General features: G+C 37.9%; 1 protein-coding gene across 2 annotated transcripts in view; it reads right to left on the bottom strand.

The window, feature by feature from the left end:
* Positions 1–956: 956 nt before the first annotated feature.
* MGAM (maltase-glucoamylase) overlaps positions 957–20,426 on the bottom strand; it is a 194,531-nt gene continuing 175,061 nt past the window's right edge. For both annotated transcript variants that reach the window (XM_061165959.1, XM_061165954.1), the window contains 4 exons: positions 19,447–19,535; positions 10,973–11,022; positions 6,285–6,458; positions 957–5,730 (listed from right to left, as the gene is read on the bottom strand). In XM_061165959.1, coding sequence (XP_061021942.1) covers positions 2,296–5,730; positions 6,285–6,458; positions 10,973–11,022; positions 19,447–19,535 — 3,748 coding nt within the window. In that variant the 3' untranslated portion in view covers positions 957–2,295. The remainder of the gene's footprint in view (positions 5,731–6,284; positions 6,459–10,972; positions 11,023–19,446; positions 19,536–20,426) is intronic.

Here is a 20,426-nt window from a genome sequence, read left to right as displayed (position 1 = left end):
TGGACTGGAGTTTCAATTCTCAAGTTTCTTCAAATGTCTGAAGTAAGGCCAGATTGTCTTTTTTTTTTTTCTGTTTTTGTTGTTGCTTATGTAATCATGATTTTTATTTTATTAAAAATATTTATTTTATATTGGAGTCTAGTTGATTAACAATAGTATGTTAATTTCTGTTATATTACAAAGTGATTCAATTATACATATGCATGTATCTATTCTTTTTAAAATTCTTTTCCCATTCAGCCTATTAAAGAATATTGAGCAGAGTTCTCTGTACTATACAGTAGTACTTGTTGGTTATCTGTTCTAAATATAGCTCTGTATTTGTTGTTTTTGGCTATTGTTCTTTTTTCAGGAGCACTTACCTTTTCAAAATTCCATGCTTGTAATTACAATCCATTTATACACACAAAGGGATTGTAATTCAGTAACTAGAGAACTATGGTTGGTTGAACAAATTCCTCTTCAGTGTTTCAAGTCCCAAGGGCTTTAAAAAAAAAAAAGTGAAGCCTTTGGCCAGTGAATCTGCCCCAGTGTGGCAGCCTGACCACAGGGTCCCATGTGCCGTGGGACACAGAACTCTTTGTCCGGGACCAGGTTTTATGAGCCAACAAGAGAAGTGCCTTGGAGCTCCCTCAATAAACATACACGTGAGGGAGCCTGGGAGCAAGTCGTTGATACAGTTTAGAATGATGAGTTTTGCTTTGTTTTGTTTTCACACTGCATTTGACCCGGACCTGACCATGAAACTAGGACATTATTGTCCTAGGGAAGTGATTCTCAAACTTTTTGGTCTCAGGATCTCTTTACTTTCAAATTTGGTGAAGACCCTGTGCTTTGTTTGGGTGAATTATATCTCCGAACATTTGCTACCGTAGGTAAAATGGAGTCATTCGTAAAATGTTTTGCAAAATATTTATTTCTTCGTTCATTAAAAATAACAATATATCAAATACATGTTGACATAAATAATATATTTTTAATGAAAGACCACTATATTTTCCAAAGCAAAAACAGTTAGTGAGAAAAATGACATTGTTGTATAATTTGTAAATTTGTTTAACGTCTGGTTTAAAGGAAGACAGCTGGATTCTTGTATCAGTTTCCGTATTCATCTATTGTGACACCACAGAGCACAGTCTCTGGAAAGTGGCACTGTATGTCAATGAGAGGATGAGTGAAAATGGCAAAAACAACAGAGTATGTATATGAAAAGAGGCTTGACCTTGTAGACCCCAGAAAGAGTTCTGGGGTCTCCCCTGGTTCCCCAAACTATGTTTTCAAAATACTGTCCTAGGGTTAAGCCTTCAATAGCACCTAAATGGCAATATTTGGTTATGACCATGAGCCTATTCACAGGGGTGATTTTAAAAAATAATAGATCAGGAAAAAATGGTGATTGTGGGTATGAAAGTCCAAGAACATGCTGAAAGTCTTAACATACTGAAGGAGAGTCTAGATAGTAAAACAAGAAGGGAAAAGCTGGTGAGTAGAAGACAAAGCAAACAAAACTATGAACTCTGATCCCAGGGTAGAGATTGTCTCCCCTATGTCTTATCTTTACATACTCATCTCTGTCTGGGTGATTTCTGGTCTGTGGAAGAGTTAGCACTTTGTAAGTTAATTCAGTCATTAGAGGAAACAGCAGCAATCTAGTATTGTCTCGTAAATAAGTACTAATAGCATCAGTACTTGGAGAAGAAAGAGTACTCACAAGGAGAAATATTACCATTGCTGGCAGCCCCCATACATGCAGAAAAAAAGTAGTCACAGGAGAAGGGGTATCAGTGCAAATGGCATGAGTTTATGAAGGGTAAGTAGTCACTGTAGAAAAAGCATTACTAGTACTACTGTTCCCAGACGTTGTAGGGGAAAGATAATTAGTAATCAGAGCATCATTACCAAGGCTAGCAGTGGGAGACGTGGTTAATGTAGGAGGAGAGGCTACTGTAGCAAAAGTAGTGTTCTTATCATAAATACTTTCAGAGAAACTAGTCCATAGAAAACTATTGCTAGTAGTAGCAGCAGCAGTATCTGTAGGAAAACAGCGGTAATGCGTGAGTAGTATTAGTGCTAGCAGCCACAGTATTTGTTGAAGAATGAGTAGTGGCAATAAGAACCATAGTACCAGTACTAGTATCAGTAGTACCTGTGGGGAAAGAAGGAGCCGTGATAGGGAGAGTAGCAGTAGTAGTATTTGTAGGGAAAGGCACAGTAGAATTAGGAACACTAGCATTAGTGACTTCAATAGCACTTGCTGGGAAAGGCATGATTGTGACGGGAAGAATACCATTAGTGCTAGACAACAGTAGTGTTTGTAGGGGAAGATATAGTAGTATTAGAGCCGGTAGTTGAAACTTCAGTACTATTTGTTGGGAAAGGCATGGTTGTGACCGGAAGAGGAACATTAGTGCTATCAGTACTAGTACCTATTGGGGAAGAAATAGTGGCATTAGGGACAGTAGTACTAGTTGAAACATCAGTAGTCCTTGTTGTGTAAGGCATGGCTGTGACAGGAAGAGGAACATCAGTACTATCAGTAGTAGTATTTACAGGGGAAGAGAGAGTGGCATTAGGGACAGTAGTACTAGCTGTAACTTCAGTAGCACTCGTTGGGTAAGGCATGGTTGTGACTGGAAGAGGAACATCAGTACTGTCAGTGGTAGCATTCATAGGGGAGGATACAGTGGCATTAGGGAAAGTAGTACTAGCTGAAACTTGAGTAGCACTTGTTGTGTAAGGCATGTCTGTGATCGGAAGAGTAATATCAGTGCTATCCGTAGTAGTATTTGTAGGGGAAGATATAGTGGTATTAGGGACAGAAGTACTAGCTGTAACTTCAGTAGCACTTGTTGGGTAAGGCATGGTTGTGACAGAAAGAGTAATAATAGTGCTATCAGAAGTAGTATTAACAGGGGAATATATAGTGGTATTAGGGATAGAAGTACCCATTGAAACTTCAGTAGCACTTGTTGTGTAAGGCATGTCTGTGATAGGAAGAGTAACATTAGTGCTATCAATAGTAGTATTTGTAGGGGAAGATACAGTGGTATTATTAGAGGCAGTAGTACTAGCTGAAACTTGAGTAGCACTTGTCGTGTATGGCGTGTCTGTGATAGGAAGAGTAATATCAGTGCTATCCATGGTAGTATTTATAGGGGAAGACATAGTGGCATTAGGGAAAGTAGTACTAGTTGAAACTTGAGTAGCACTTGTTCTGTATGGCATGTCTGTGATCGGAAGAGTAATATCAGTGCTATCCGTAGTAGTATTTGTAGGGGAAGATATAGTGGTATTAGGGACAGAAGTACTAGTTGAAAATTCAGTAGCACTTGTTGGGTAAGGCATGGTTGTGGCAGGAAGAGTAACAATAGTGCCATCAGTAGTAGTATTAACAGGGAAATATATAGTGGTATTGGGGACAGAAGTACTATTTGAAACGTGAGTAGCACTTGTTGTGTATGGCGTGTCCGTGATAGGAAGAGTAATATCAGTGCTATCAGTAGTAGTAGTTACAGGCGAAGATATAGTGGTATTAGGGATGGTAGTACTAGCTGTAACTTCAGTAGCACTTGTTGGGTAAGGCATGGTTGTGACTGGAAGAGTAACAATAGTGCTATCAGTAGTAGTATTAATAGGGAAATATATAGTGGTATTAGGGACAGAAGTACCCGTTGAAACTTCAGTAGCACTTGTTGTATAAGGCATGTCCGTGATAGGAAGAGTAGCATTAGTGCTATCAATAGTAGTATTTGTAGGGGAAGATACAGTGGTATTATTAGAGGCAGTAGTACTAGCTGAAACTTGAGTAGCACTTGTTGTGTATGGCGTGTCTGTGATAGGAAGAGTAATATCAGTGCTATCAGTACTGGTATTTACAGGGGAAGATACAGTGGCATTAGGGAAAGTAGTACTAGTTGAAACATGAGTAGCACTTGTTGTGTATGACGTGTCCGTGATAGGAAGAGTAATATCAGTGCTATCAGTAGTAGTAGTTACAGGGGAAGATATAGTGGTATTAGGGATGGTAGTACTAGCTGTAACTTCAGTAGCACTTGTTGGGTAAGGCATGGTTGTGACTGGAAGAGTAACAATAGTGCTATCAGTAGTAGTATTTATAGGGGAAGATATAGTGGTATTAGGGACAGAAGCACTAGTTGAAAATTCAGTAGCACTTGTTGGGTAAGGCATGGTTGTGGCAGGAAGAGTAACAATAGTGCCATCAGTAGTAGTATTAACAGGGAAATATATAGTGGTATTGGGGACAGAAGTACTATTTGAAACGTGAGTAGCACTTGTTGTGTATGGCGTGTCCGTGATAGGAAGAGTAATATCAGTGCTATCAGTAGTAGTAGTTACAGGCGAAGATATAGTGGTATTAGGGATGGTAGTACTAGCTGTAACTTCAGTAGCACTTGTTGGGTAAGGCATGGTTGTGACTGGAAGAGTAACAATAGTGCTATCAGTAGTAGTATTAATAGGGAAATATATAGTGGTATTAGGGACAGAAGTACCCGTTGAAACTTCAGTAGCACTTGTTGTATAAGGCATGTCCGTGATAGGAAGAGTAGCATTAGTGCTATCAATAGTAGTATTTGTAGGGGAAGATACAGTGGTATTATTAGAGGCAGTAGTACTAGCTGAAACTTGAGTAGCACTTGTTGTGTATGGCGTGTCTGTGATAGGAAGAGTAATATCAGTGCTATCAGTACTGGTATTTACAGGGGAAGATACAGTGGCATTAGGGAAAGTAGTACTAGTTGAAACATGAGTAGCACTTGTTGTATATGGCGTGTCCGTGATAGGAAGAGTAATATCAGTGCTATCAGTAGTAGTAGTTACAGGGGAAGATATAGTGGTATTAGGGACAGAAGTACTAGTTGAAAATTCAGTAGCATTTGTTGGGTAAGGCATGGTTGTGAGAGGAAGAGTAACAATAGTGCTATCAGTAGTAGCATTTATAGGGGAAGATATAGTGGTATTAGGGATGGTAGTACTAGTTGAAAATTCAGTAGCACTTGTTGGGTAAGGCATGGTTGTGAGAGGAAGAGTAACAATAGTGCTATCAGTAGTGGTATTAACAGGGAAATACATAGTGGTATTGGGGACAGAAGTACTCGTTGAAACTTGAATAGCACTTGTTGTGTATGGCGTGCTCGTGATAGGAAAAGTAATATCAGTACTTTCTGTAGCAGTATTTATAGGGGAAGAGATAGTGGCATTAGGGAAAGTAGTACTAGCTGAAACATGAGTAGCACTTGTTGTGTATGGCATGTCCGTGATCGGAAGAGTAATATCAGTGCTATCAGTAGTAGTATTTACAGGGGAAGATATAGTGGTATTAGGGACAGTAATACCTGTTGAAACTTCAATAGTACTTGTTGGGTAAAGCATGGTTGTGACAGTAAAAGTAACATTAGTGCTATCAGCAGCAGTATTTGTAGAGAGAGATGTACTGGTATTAGGAACAGTAGGACCAGTTGAAACTTCAGTAGCACTTGTTGGAAAAGAAGTGGTTGTCATAGGAAGAGTAGCACCAGTGCTACTTGGAGCAGAAGAACTAGTGGTAACAGAAGTGGCAGTAGTAGTAGGAGTTGTAGAAGGATGTAAAGAACTCATTGGGAAGGTACTTGTCATAGTTGTAGTAGAAACTATAGGACCACCTTGAATCCAAGTAACCTCAGTTAACTTTTCCAGGCTGATATTCTTGTCAGTCAATTGAATATTTAGTGTCTGCCAGAAAAGAAGAGATGAAGTTGGTATTTTAGAATTTGTTAAATATCACATTTAAGTTCAACCTCACATTACAGTGTAATAACTGTGCAATGCAACTTATTAAGACCAATCTAACATACAGCACAATATCTTTGGGAAACACATGGAGAGGATTCCATCAGATCATTGATCGTTGATCCCTGGACTATCCTGAGTAAGTAAGATCGCTCAGTTGTGTCCGACTCTTTGCAACCCCATGGACTGTAGCCTACCAGCCTTCTCCCATGGGATTTTCCAGGCAAGAGTACTGGAGTGGGTAGCCATTTCCTTCTCCAGAGGATCTTCCCCACCCAGGGATTGAACCCAGGTCTCCCACATTATAGGCAGATGCTTTGCCATCTGAGCTACCAGGGACTATCCTGAGAGGATCACTCATATGCACTGTACAATATGAGTCAACATTTGCAAATATATATAACCTTTCAAGTATAAGTAAATATAACAATAGTGCTAATAACTTTACAGAAAAATAAAATTAATGTATGATATGATAACATTCCTTTAAGACATACCTGATTGTAAGGGTCACTCTTGAAATTCATCACCATGAATTGTTGATTGTCATAGGAGACAGTCACTTGTGTTATATCAGTAGAGCTTATGCCCCAGATTCTAATATATCCAACTTTCAGTGAATTTGAGTCACTCAAATAATTATTATGTATCGTTTGGATTTGCAGTACACTCTGCAAAGAATATATAAAGAGGAAAAGATACATAATACATCTGTTAACAGACTAAATTCCAAATTACAATGTTAACAAAAATGCTGGTTTTATTCTTAAATACTTCATGAAGACATACTTCCTGAGAACTTAAGACAATAAATTTGAGGTGCTCAAAACAGGTTTGTGTGTCAACATTATGAAAGTTTTTTCACCTACATTATTACTAATTCTTACAATGATTTTGAAAAGAAAGAATTCTTATATCTGTTTCACAGATGAGAAAACTGAGGCTCTGGGAGAGAAAATGGGAAGGTCAAGGTCATATAGCTTAAAGGCATTTATATGGTTGGAATCATGATGAACTTATGTGCATAGCACTGTATGACTTAGCACAGTGTGAATAAACGATTATGGCAACTTGTCCCTAGGCTAAGGATCAGTCATTCAGTTCAATCACTCACTCATGTCTGGCTCTTTGCGACCCCATAGACTGCAGCATGCCAGGCTTGCCTGCCCATCACCAACTCCCAGAGCTTGTTAAAACTCATGTCCTTTGAGTCGGTGATGCCATCCAACCATCTCATCCTCTGTCATCCCCTTCTCCTCCTGCCCTCAATCTTTCCCAGCATCAGGGTATTTTCCAGTGAGTTGGCTCTTGGCATCAGGTGGCCAAAGCACTGGAGCTTCAGCTTCAGCATAAGTCCTTCCAATGAATATTCAGGACTGATTTCCTTTAGGATGGACTGGTTGGATCTCCTTGTCGTCCAAGGGACTCTTAAGAGTCTTTTCCAACACCACAGTTCAAAAGCATCAATTCTTCAGTGCTCAGCTTTCTTTATAGTCCAATTCTCACACTCATACATGACTACTGGAAAAACCATTGCTTTGACTAGATGGACCTTTGTTGGCAAAGTGATGCCTCTGCTTTTTAGTACATTGTCTAGGTTTGTTATAGTTTTTCTTCCAAGGAGCAAGCATCTTTTAATTTCGTGGCCACAGTCATCATCTGCAGTGATTTTGGAGCCCAAAAACATAAAGTCTGTCACTGTTTCCACTGTTTCCCCATCTATTTGCCATGAAGTGATGGGACCGGATGCCATGATCTTAGTTTTTTGAATGTTGAGTTTTAAGCCACCTGTTTCCCTCTCCTTTTTCATCAAGAGGCTCTTTAGTTCTTCTTTACTTTCTGCCATAAGGGTGGTGTCATCTGCATATCTGAGGTTATTGATATTTCTCCCAGCAATCTTAATTCCAGTTTGAGCTTCATCCAGCTCAGCATTTAGCATGATGTACTCCACATAAGTTAAATTAAGCAGGGTGACAATATACAGCCCTGACATACTCCTTTCCCAATTTGGAACCAGTCTGTTATTCCATGCCCGGTTCTAACTGTTGCTTCTTGACCTGCAAACAAATTTCTCAACAAGCAGGCCAGGTGGTCTGGTATTCCCAAGTCTTAAAGAATTTTCCCATAGTTTTTCATGATCCACAAAGTCAAAGGCTTTAGCATAGACTAAGGATAGTTTGCAACAGATCTAAATTATGAACTACTTTAAGTATCAACACAAGGGTTACAATAATGTGAGTGAAGTCATGAGATGTTAGAAGATTAAGGCCTAAATGAAAATTATCATGAATATTTGTTATGGGTGTTAAAAGAAAAAGAATAAAAGATCACCATGGGAATAGGGTTGTCAAGAAAGGACTTAGGAAAGACATGGAATGTGAGAAGTCCTGGGAGGATGGATAGAGCTGATGAAGACAAAATGAATAGGAAAGGGAATGGGGTGAAGGGAGGCACAGACACATCTGACATAGGCAGAGAACAAAGGTGCTGAGTTCACAGGCTCCTGTATCTGGAACTAAGCAGAGAAATTACTGGTTAAGTACATAAATAAGATGATGATTTGATGCAATCAATTAAGGAGACAGCTGTAGTAGAGTGAAACCATAAACTCCTAGACTCTGTTAGCAACAGTAGAAAGAAAATGATGTTCAGTTGGCACTATGGAGAATTAACCAGACTTTTGTGACTGATTGAGCAATGAGAATCAAGAGAAAATTAAGAAAAAGGAATATAACATGAAGTAAATGGATGTTTTGGAGCTAACTCTTTTGATTTGGGAGAGACTATTTTTAAATTGTCTGGGATTTTGCAAGCCAGTTGATAGCTTGAAATTAACTAACATGATGGGAGATTTTACACACAGAAATTAGCAAATGCTACAAATCAGCCACCAACCCCCATAACCTCATACCAGCCAAAACATCACTGATAAAAATTACCCCCAGGGGAAGCTCTCTTTCATTTCAAAGCACTGATCCTTAGGAAAAACTCCATCAAACATCACATAGAAGTAAGAATTCACTTATCACTACCTTGGAATAACAGAAGAATGGAATTTTAGCATTAGAAGATATTAATATTTATGAGAAACCAAATGTATTACAATCAAGGAACAGAACAGGAGAACTATCTTCCCTAGCTTGAATAACTATTTAGCAGTAGGAAAAGAACTAAAATCCAGGACTTCTAGATGAGCAGCTTCATTAAAAAACAATATTTTCAGAGGAAAATGATATACTCTTCAATTCTTTTCTTAAACTAAGAACAAAGAAGTTACATGCTTAATTAGTATACAAAGTCTTGCATTTTTTTTCAGAAAGGCAAATGCAGGATGGCAACACCATGACCCAATAATAATGTCTATGAAGATAATTTGATACACGTGTTTAAAAGAAGTACATAGTGTGATGCAATAACAGTAAGAAAACAGTTTTGCTAAAAGGAGCTAAGAGTTAGGTAATGAACTAAATAAGTATTTATTGTTGCATGCCACTGAGATTTTGAGTTTTGGGGTTTTTTTTTTTTTTTCCAATAGAAAATCCACACTGTCTTATAGACTATAATGCAAACACATACGTAATTTAACAAGAGAAAAAGGAAAAATTGCTTTGATGATGTTTTGTTTAACCCAATATATCCAAAATATTGGGCTTCCCTGGTGGCTCAGATGGCAAAGAATATGCCTGTAATGAGGGAGACCCAGGTGTGATCCCTGGGTCAGGAAAATGCCCTGCAGGAGGGAATGGTTACCCATTCCAGTATTCTTGCCTGGGAAATCACGTGGACTGGGGAGCCTGGCAAGCTACAGTCCATGGGGTCACAAAGATTCAGACATGACTGAGCAACTAACACACATCCAAAGTATTATTATTTTAACATACGTTTAACATAAAATATTAATGTGATATTTTATGATCTTTTTGAATGTTTAAAATTAAGCTAGTCATATTTTAAATGCTTGATTGCCACATGAGGCTAGTGACTATCACTGCATACCATAGTGCATCTCTAAAATAATTTCTCAATCCTGGGACCATGCTTTAAGAGAATCTAGATTAATTGGAGTCCAAACAGAATAAGCTAATCTGGAAACCAGTGTAGGCACAAAACAGAGGACGTATGAAGTTAGCCTGGAGATATATAATTCCAAGAAGACAGAAGGAATATGTGACAGATACCTTCAAACACTTGAAGCATTATTACATAGAAAAAACACAATAGATTTATGTTATACTATTCCTTAGTTAAATCCACAATTAAAAATTAGAGAGAAGCAGATTATAGGTTTGATAGAGAATGATCCTTCTACTCTAATTAAAACTGTATGGATTATCCATGGAATCATTTAACCTGCCTAGTAGATTGATTGTATTATGACCTCCATACATACATTATGTATGATGTATTGTCCGTCCCTATCTATACCCTTTTCCATGCAATTGTGCAATGACCTCCCTCTCCGGATGGGGCATTCTATCCCACCTCTGTCGGGGTTAGCCATATGACTTTGCCTATTGCCAACTTAATACAAATGGAGATTTCAGAAAGCCCTCACTCAGGCTTTTCCACCTCTATTTTTGCCCTCTTTCATAATCATGGAAATGGCATGCCCAGACCTGCCCGTAAGGCCATCTTAGATCATCCAAGAGCAGCAGACCTCCAACATGTGACCGCCCCCTCCAGATACATGATCACCGGAGCAAACTGACATTCCCATGACTGATTGCAGATGAAAGTGATCCGGCCAAGATCAGCCAAGCCCAGCTTAGATCATCTAAGCATTGCAAAGTTATAAGCTAAATAAGCATTAATTACTACATGCTGCTGAAGTTATGAGGTTGTTTTTTATGTACCATTTTTTGTGCAACAAATAGCCAATCTAGCATTTATCCTTCAAATTTTTATCCGCCAGAAAATGTCTCATCTCCTAAAAACATGTCATATATTCAAGAACTCATTTTTTTCCCCAGCATTATATGAATTACAATTTTTTTTTATACAGTGATGGTATACTGGGCAATTGTCAAAATAAGAACTGTTTCTTCCTTATTTTAATGTCAGTAGATCTGATTTATAAATGTAAAGGCAGGAAGATGTGGGATATGATATTTTTATAGTTCATTGATTATATTTAATCTGTAGCTAATTGGGAAAGGTTTTATAAAATTCAATAAAAGAGTCTTACCTGAGCTGCTGTAAAGTTTACCAAGAAATAGTTTCCATTTTCAAAGGTATCTGCAAGCAAGAAAAAAGAATAAGCAACTACTCATTGTTTCAACAATAGCAGATAATCTTTCATGCAATCAGAAAATATTTCATTGGGATCACAAGTACTGATCAAGACAAATCATGACCTCTGTATAGCGGCGCTAAAGATAGTGGCTGAGGGAATATTTCACCCCAGATTAGTGTGGGGATGTACCTATGGAAGAGGGTATTTTTGAAGTGAGCATCAGGAGATTGCAAATACAAGAGAACCTGGATTGAACTAGTAGACACCATAGGTGAAAAAGCATGGAGGATACTGATCGCACAGGAAAGAATCTGCCTGCAGTACAGGAGACCTGGCTGTGATCCCTGGGTCAGGAAGATCCCTGGGGAAGGGAATCGCTACCCACTCCCCAGAATTCTTGCCTGGAGAATTCTGTGGACAGAGCAGCTTGGCAGGCTACAGTCCATGCAGTCGCAAAGAGTGGGACACGACTGAGCAACTAACACACAGTGAGTGCACAGCCATGAGAATTCACATGGCTGTGACGATAAAGGCTTAGAGTTGGGGAGAGTGGTTAGGAATTTGTGTTCCCAAGTGAAATTGACACAGATTCAGATTTCCACTTTTGTATTATTGTGAAAACTCTGGAAAATTACTTAACATTTCATCATCAGTAGACTGGAGATGCTAATAATACCCAGCTCAAGGCAATGAGGTCTACAACATGCCACTTGTGTAGATAAGTGCTCAAAATTTGTTGTTCACAATCATCATCAAAGTCATCATCATCTCTACCTTCCTAGTTCCTCTCTCCCTACTCTTAGCTCATCCTTCCACAGCGTTCCAGATCCTAAGGCCTCTGGCCTCTGCTTGTTACATCTGTGTGTTCAACTCATAATTCAATCCTATATCCACCACTCTTCAGCTCCTGTGTTTATTTTGTTTTTCCCCACTGAATCTGGTCCTTTCAAAATCACCAGTGATATAGTATATTAAATTTCAATATCTCACCATGATGTTCAAGATTTTTAGCCTCTTTGCCCACACATCTCCTCTTTGAAATACTCCTTAGTTAATATCTGCTTTACTCATTCTCCTTATGTGGCTAAATGCCTGTTTCATAAAAGTCAGTTTCATTTCATGTTTTATTCTTGGCCCTAGTCAACATTTCATCTCTAATCAATATGTCAATGTAGTCTCTCCCTGAACCCAATAATAGTCTTTGTTTTTAAAATTAACTCCACTCTTGTGGAAATGAACACTTGTAAACCCATATTTTTAAACTGAGCTTTGGCTAGAAAGTGTAACATAAGAAAGCACCATAGCCTATTTTAGCAGTTTTAATTTAAAATTTTTAAAGAATGAGATTCTGTTCATATAAGCTGTTTAAGATTAACCTTGAGCTAACTATTGAATCTCCTTAAATCTAAATAAAATTTTAAAAATAATTACAAACAGTTAAGAGAAAAATTAAATTAAATCTACACTTGTATCTTCATATTTTAAATTTTAATTTCTAGGGTTGGTGAAAAAAGGGAAAAGTGCTTCTGCACAGACCTTAAACAGCGTAAAAAGTTTAAAACTTGCTGGAACTATTAATTTTTAACTTTAAGTCTAGAATATATTTGTTGTAGGAACTTAAAGTTTTATTGGAGAAGGACAGGGCAACCCACTCCAGTTTTCTTGCCTGGGAAATCCCACGGACAGAGGAGCCTGGCGGGCTACAGTCCATAGGGTCACAAAAAGAGTCGGACATGACTTAGTGACTAAACAACAACAAAGTTTTATAGAAAATTGGTTTTTCCTTCCTACTTTTCAAATATATTGCTCATAGTGAGCTGATTTTACACACTAACTTTGGTGCTATAAACCCAACATGATATTAGTCATCTAGTCCTAATCAGCTCAAGCTGTATAAAAGGATTCTTGTTGGTGTTGTTTAGTTGCTAAGTTGTGTCCGACTCTTTTGCAACTTCATGGATGGTAGCCTGCCAGGCTCTCCTGTCCACGAGATTTTCCAGGCAAGAATTCTGGAGTGGGTTGCCATGTCCTTCCCTATCCAGGAATCAAACCTGCATCTCCTGCATTGTCAGGAGAATTATTTACCACTGAGCCATCAGGGAAGCCAGAAAGGATTCTAGATGCCCTTAAAATATTGGTTCTCAAGAAGCAGCAATTCTGCTAGTGAAACATGTAGCAGTTATCTAGAGACACATTGGTTGTTACATTTTGGAGCTGGAGAGAGTGTTTTAGCATCTAGTGGGTAAAGGGTGGGGATGTATAAATATCATATAATTAATGGTTCAACCACCACCAATAACAAAGAATTATCTAGCCTCAAATGTCATTGTTATCAAGGTTGAGAAAACCTGTACAAATAAAGGTACTTTCTTAAAAAAGAAGAGAATTCTTGCTCCCTAATTTCAAAAGTTACTTTAGGGACTCCCCTGGAGGTCCAGGGGTTGAGACTTTGCCTTCCAATGCAGGGTTTGTGAGTTCAGTCTCTGGTGGGAGAGCTAAGATCCCATATGCTTCAGGGCCAAAAACCCAAAACATAAAACAGAAGCAATATTGTAACAAATTAAATAAAGACTTTAAAAGTGGTCCATATAAAAAAAAATCTTTTAAAAAAAGTTACTTCAAAGCAATTATAATCAAGACAGGGTGTTACTGGCTGTTAACTCCTATTGCTATAATTTTCTGCTCACCAAACAAATTCTTGACTGAAGTTTCATCTTTCACATATACTTCACTTAAGGAAAAATATGTACTTCCTAATAGATGGGAACATCTTAGCCCATTAATACACACAGTTCTTAAATTTAAAAACTGACATTGTGGCACATTATTTTCTTGTAAGGTTCAAGTCCCACTCCCTTAAAAGTTGGCTTGGGTAGCTGGTTAATCTTTTTTCTCTGATTTTTGGGCTTTTTGTTGTTATGCTAGCCACTCTGATTTAAATGTAAAATATATTAAAAGCTTGTAATGGAAATTTATTATTTATCTTGCATATTAATGATACATTTTATTCAGCAACTATGTTTCAGGAATTCTATCTATATATTAAATCAACTGAATCTACATAAAATCTACATGATAAGTAATATCTTGCAGATTTTGAAAACTGAGGAAATACAGGCAGAGAGATATAAAGCTATAAAGCTTCCCAAAAGATATATAATTAATAAATGACTGAAATAGTATTTTAAGCCAGACCTATTGAATTCCAATATATCATATTACTCTCCATAGAGTTAACTTAAAAAAACAAATCCAGAGACCAAATGGAACTTTGAAAACAAAAGTAATCTAATTCCTTTATATCCCTACAATTTTTGCCAGTTCCACCTATAAATGAGCACACACACAAAAAAATAATTTGAAAAGCATCTCTCTTATATACTGTATTAAAGGAATATAGGCTTCTAAAGTATTATCCATACATGAAGAAGAGTAATTTAAAATGCCACTTGCAACATCATCAAAAACTTAGAAATACTTAGGAAACTTAACAAAACATGTGCAAGACTCATGTACTGAAAATTATAAAACGTTGCTGAAGTAATTAAAGGATACTTTCACTTACTTAATTGAAGATGAGACAGAGAGGGAGATAGATAACCCTAAATTTATCTTTAGTATCAATGCATTTCTGTTAAAGTTCTAATAAACTTTTTGTTAGGTATTGACAAGTTGATTAAAAAATTTTTATGAAATCCAAAGGAACTACAATAAACAAATCTGAAACTACTTTAGTCAAGACAATATGTTAGTGGCATAAGGATTAAACATTTAGATCAATAGAAAAACTAACCCAAAATAAACTCTCAGCCACATATAACCTATTGATAGCTAACAGAAATGTCAAGAAAATAAAACAAGGAAAAAAGATTATACTTTCAAGAAAGTGGTGCTTGATCAGCTGGACAAACATGGGGGGAAATGAACCTGGACTATTACATACATACAAAATATAATACTAATGAGGTTGATTTCCTAATATATAAAAGCTAAGACTAAAACTGGTAACCTTCAGTTAGGCCATGTGATGTGATTTATGATAAATAATATATATTTGGTCTTTATCAGGGGCTTCCCTGGCAGAGCAAGTGGTCAAGTATCCTCCTGCCACAGCAGAAGATGCAAGAAGATCCCTTGGAATGAGAAATGGCAACCCACTCCAGTATTCTTGTCTAGAAAGTCCACGGACAGAGAAGCTGCTATAGAAGCCTAGAACTCCCGGAATTTCAAGTGAAGAGAGCAATCAAGGTGTCTTTTGTTATGTTAATGAGGTGACTTTTGGAAAGCATCTCAGGATGGTGGCTGTGAGCTGTGTGTTGCTTAGTCACTCAGTCCTGTCTGACTCTTAGCGACCCCATGAACTGTACCCTGCCTGGCTCCTCTGTCCACGGGGATTCTCTAGGCAAGAACACTAGAGCGGGTTGCCATGCCCTTCTCCAGGGGATCATCCCAACCCAGGGATCAAACCCAGGTCTCCCACTAGTTGCCAGAATAGCCAACTATCAGTCTTACTCTGAGACCTCTGGAAGGGAGAGGGGCTGGAGATTGCATCAGTAGCCAATGGCTAAGGATTTAAACACCATGCCAATGTGATGAAGCTTTCAAAAAAATAAACAACCACAAAAAACCCAAAGAATAAGGTCCAGAGAGCTTAGGGGTTGGTACACACGTGGAAATGTGGGGAGAGTGACACGCCTGGAATGGGCAGGGGAGCGCTACAAGGCTTCCCTCATACTTGCCCTAAGCATTGCTTCTCTCCGGCTATTTCTGAGTTGTATCCTTGTATAATAAACCCATAAACTATTATGCAAAATGTTTCTCTGAGGTCTGTTACCCACTCTAGCAAATTAATCCAACCTGAGGAGGGGGTCATGGGACCCTTCGATTTATAGTTGGTCATTTAGAAGCACAGATGACAACCTGGACTTGCAGCTGGCATCAGAAGAGGGAGGGGAAGGCAGGAGGAGGAAGTCTTGTGAAACTGACCCCTTAACCTTGAGATCTGACATGATCTCCAGTAGGCAGTGTCAGAATTGAATTTAATTGTAGTACACCAAGCTGGTGTCCCAGAATTGCTTGTTGGTGTGGAAAAACACTCACATACACATATGTTGGAATTGGTACCAGAACACTTTTTAGGCTAGGACACAAGAAGCACAAATCATATAAGAAAAGCATGAATAAATTGATGTTTAATCAAAATTAAAGTTATTCATTGCCAGACACCATCATGGAATTGAAAGGGCAAGTCACAGACAGGGAGAACAAACCATATATTTGATAAAAGATGGTAAAATATGTAACTCATAGAACTCAATAATAAAGACAAATGACAATAAAAAAAAAATGGGTGAAGGACTTGAACCTCACATAAGAAGGTATATGAAGTGAAGTGAACTGAAAGTCACTCAGTCATATCTGACTCTTGGCGACCCCACAGAATATACAGTCCATGGAATTCTCCGCCAGAATACTGGAGTGGGGAGCCTTTCCCTTCTCCAAGAGATCTTCCCAACCCAGGGATCGAATTCAGGTCTCCTGCATTGCAGGTGGATTCTTTACCAGCTGAGCCACAAGGGAAGCCAAGAATACTGGAGTGGGTAGCCTTTCCCTTCTCCAGTGGATCTTCCTGACTCAGCAATCAGACCAGGGTCTCTTGTATTTCAGGCAGATTTTTTACCAACTGAGCTATCAGGGAGGACCTAAGAATGTATATAAATAACCAATAAACACATGATAAGATGCTCAACATCAAGGAAGTGCAAATCACATCCATAATGAAATGCACGATACACTTACTAGAACGGTTAAATTTTTTAAATTAATTCTTAGTGTTGGTGAGGATGTAGAAAACCGGAACTCTTAATTAGTAATGTTAGTAATAGAAAATAGTACACTTTAGAAAACAATTTGGTATTTTCTTCAACCAGTAAACATATACTTGTCATATGACCAGGCCCAGCAATTCCATTTCCAGGATTTTACCCAAGAGAAGTGAAAACATATGGTTACCAAATGACTTATACTCAAATAACCATGGCAGGTTATAAGTAATAGTAAAAAATGTGAAACAACTAAAATGTTTATCAGTGAGTAAATGGATAAATTGTGGTACTCACACAAGATAATTATTGAGGAGTCAAAAGTAATGAACTCTTATATGCAATAAAATGGATGAATTCTTAAAAATATTTTGCTAAGTGCAAGAGGCTAAACACAGGAGGATGTACTGTAGGATTCTATTTACATAAAACCTAGAAAAAACAAATCTAATTCATAATGTCAGAAAGCAGATCAGTGGTTGTCAGAGACTGGAAATATGAACTGGGAGTGGGGGGCAGTTTGCTGGAAAGAAGTAGAAGGGCTTTGTGTCTACAAAAATATTCTACATATTTATTGTGGTAGTAGCAAACCAATAGGAGAAGGCAATGGCACCCCACTCCAGTCCTCTTGCCTGGAAAATCCCATGGACAGAGGAGCCTGGTAGGCTGCAATCCATGGGATCGCTAAGAGCCAGACACGACTGAGTGACTTCACTTTCACTTTTCACTTTCATGCATTGGAGAAGGAAATGGCAACCCACTCCAGTGTTCTTGCCTGGAGAATCCCAGGGATGGGGGAGCCTGGTGGGCTGCCGTCTGTTGGGTCGGACATGACTGAAGCAACTTGGCGGCAGCAGCGGCAGCAGCAGAAAACCAACAACTGTATACATTCGTCAAAACATATATTAATACAACTATAAATTTAAAATGCATACACCTTATGTAGGCACATCAAGTTAATTAGAAAACAATTTTACTTTTAGGAATCTACCCTATGGAAATAATCTGAAATACAAACAAAGGTTAATATTCAATGTTGTTATTTTATGATAATAAAAACTGAAAACATCCTGCACAGGGAATAACTATAGAAAGGGGAATTATGGAATATCCTCTGAATGGAATGTGATAATCATAAGGATATTGATAAAGTATATAAAATAATATCTAGACATATTTGTGTCATTATGCTAAGTGCAAAGAAACAGGATTCACAAATTAAATATGGCAACCCACTCCAGTATTCTTGCCTGGAAAATCCCATGGATGGAGGATCCTGATAGGCTACAGTCCACAGGGTCACAAAGACTCTGACATGACTGAGCGACATCACTTCACTTCACTTCACTTCACTTCACTTTACTTCATGTTTTCAACCAGAGGAGGAAATAACAACCCACCCCAGAATTAATGCCTGGAGAATCTCATGGACAGCAGAGTTCTGGTCCATAGGGTCACAAAGAGTTGGACATGACTGAAGCGACTAAGCATGCATAATTTCAGCATTATTGAAAGTTAAGCATTATTTTAAGTAAAACGAAAGCAAAAGGTGCTACAGCAAAAACATTAACTGGTTTTGATTTTTTTCTAATTTTTTATCTCTTAAAATGTTTTCCTTAATGAGAATATGTTTACCCTTGTAATGAATAAAACCAAAAGGAGGAAACTTTTAGAAATATTTTACTTTTGTAAATAAAGAAAATAATATTTTATTTTATTGAAAAAAAAACTATATAAAAAAAACCTATAAATTCAGTAACTGCTACCTGTTACAAGATTAGAATGTTCTGGTCCACATTAATAAAGTATTGGAAAACGGACATTGGTGAGAGATTGTAAATCTACAGCAATGCCTGAGGAAGAGGGTGTTCCAGTTATAGTGACAAGCGCCAATGATCTAAGATAGAACTATTGTGTTCCGAAACTGGGAAGAGAAAGTATACAAAGCAACATTTCATTGGCATAAGTATTCTTTTGACAATTTAAATTCCCAAATCCTGAGACACTAAGAAATTTTCTAAGCTCTAATTTGTTTCCTGAGGGCCTGCATTATAAAAGTGTTAGTCGCTCAGTCATGTCTGACTTTTTGAGACCCCGTGGGCTATAGCCTGCCAGGGTCCTCTGTCTATGGGATTTCCCAGGCAAGGATACTGGACTGGGTTGCCATTTCCTTCTCCAGGGGGTCTTCCCAACCCAGGGATGGAACCAAGTCTCGTGCATTGCAGGTAGATTCTTTACTGTTTGAGCCACCACTTTGGAGACAAAGGGTGCCTGGTTCTAGATGGTTGGTCCAAATAGAGGCAGAACTATGAACCACTGAGAGTAGATAGTCAGCTTAATAGAAAGTTATAGGGAGATTAAGTCCCCCAGCCAAACCTATAATATCAGATTGATGATCTTACAAAGCTGGGGACCCTATACCCTTCTATTACAATTACAGCATAATATATATGAGAAACAAAAGTTTCAGAAATTCTCCCAACACCACTGCCTTATTAATAGTAGTAATAGAAACAGGTTTTCAGTTCATGCCAATTATATCCTGAGCCTCCATGTATGGCTTTCCTGAATGCTGTATGGGGACTCAGGAAAGTTCCTACTCACCAATGCTTTGTCCATCATCCCAGAACAGCTGACCTTCAGCTCTACCACTGTCATCCAAAGCAACAATCAGTCCCATATATTTCTGTCGGCTATTAAAAGAAAAGTTATTTTTCTATAGACTATAGGTTGTAAGGATGAAGGAGAGCTTCTTTTGAAAATATATAGTCATCCAGAAAAAAAGTAAATACATTAAAAATACACCTAAAATTCTAAAAACAGATGAGATAAAATAAAAGCTATCTAAAAGCTAACAGAATAAAATGTTTATATTTTAATGAAACATTCAATACAACTTTAATCTCCAAAAATCAAATACATACACTTTACTTATATATATAAGTAATATAAGAAGCTTCTCCCCCCAAAAAAAATTGTTTAGCAGCTTTCAGATTGCTGTAGAATACAATGCAGTGTACTTCTCGTGCATTCACAACCTTCCATGGCCTGATACTAACCGGCTTGATTTTTATTTACTTTATCTCTCTCCTTTATCAGTGCTCCAGTTAAACTGAATGGTTTACTGTCCTCCAAAATAAGCTCAATTTTCACCTTTAGTTCTTTAATCCTCCCAGAATATCCCTTTCTCTTGTCTTCACACATTCAAATTCTATTATTCAAGACTCAGCCCAGAGCTGAAACCATGATTTTTATAGCACAAGAGTGAAAGCTAACTTCCCTCTTTGAGTGGTTACTACTCTCGTTATGTACATCTCTCTTGACACAACATGTTCTCTTTTATGTAATATGTGTGTGTGATGTGGTGTGTGTAATTTCTCTTGAGTTCACCAAAGTAGTCCTCAGGATAAGTACTAAAACCCTGGGTAGACATCACAAATCAAAGAGCTCACTCCTATTCCCGAATTTTTAAATACCGTGGAAAGAGGTCTATGATGCTACCCTCGGGAAAACATACCCTGAACCTTTGACACAGAAGCTACAGATAAAAGTTCTCCCCAAGACTGACTTCATAAACTCATTCT

This window comes from Dama dama, chromosome 18 (assembly GCF_033118175.1).
Source record: "Dama dama isolate Ldn47 chromosome 18, ASM3311817v1, whole genome shotgun sequence".
NCBI lineage: Eukaryota > Metazoa > Chordata > Mammalia > Artiodactyla > Cervidae > Dama > Dama dama.
Note: the sequence above shows the minus strand (reverse complement) of the source record. Positions and strands in the feature narration are given on the sequence as shown.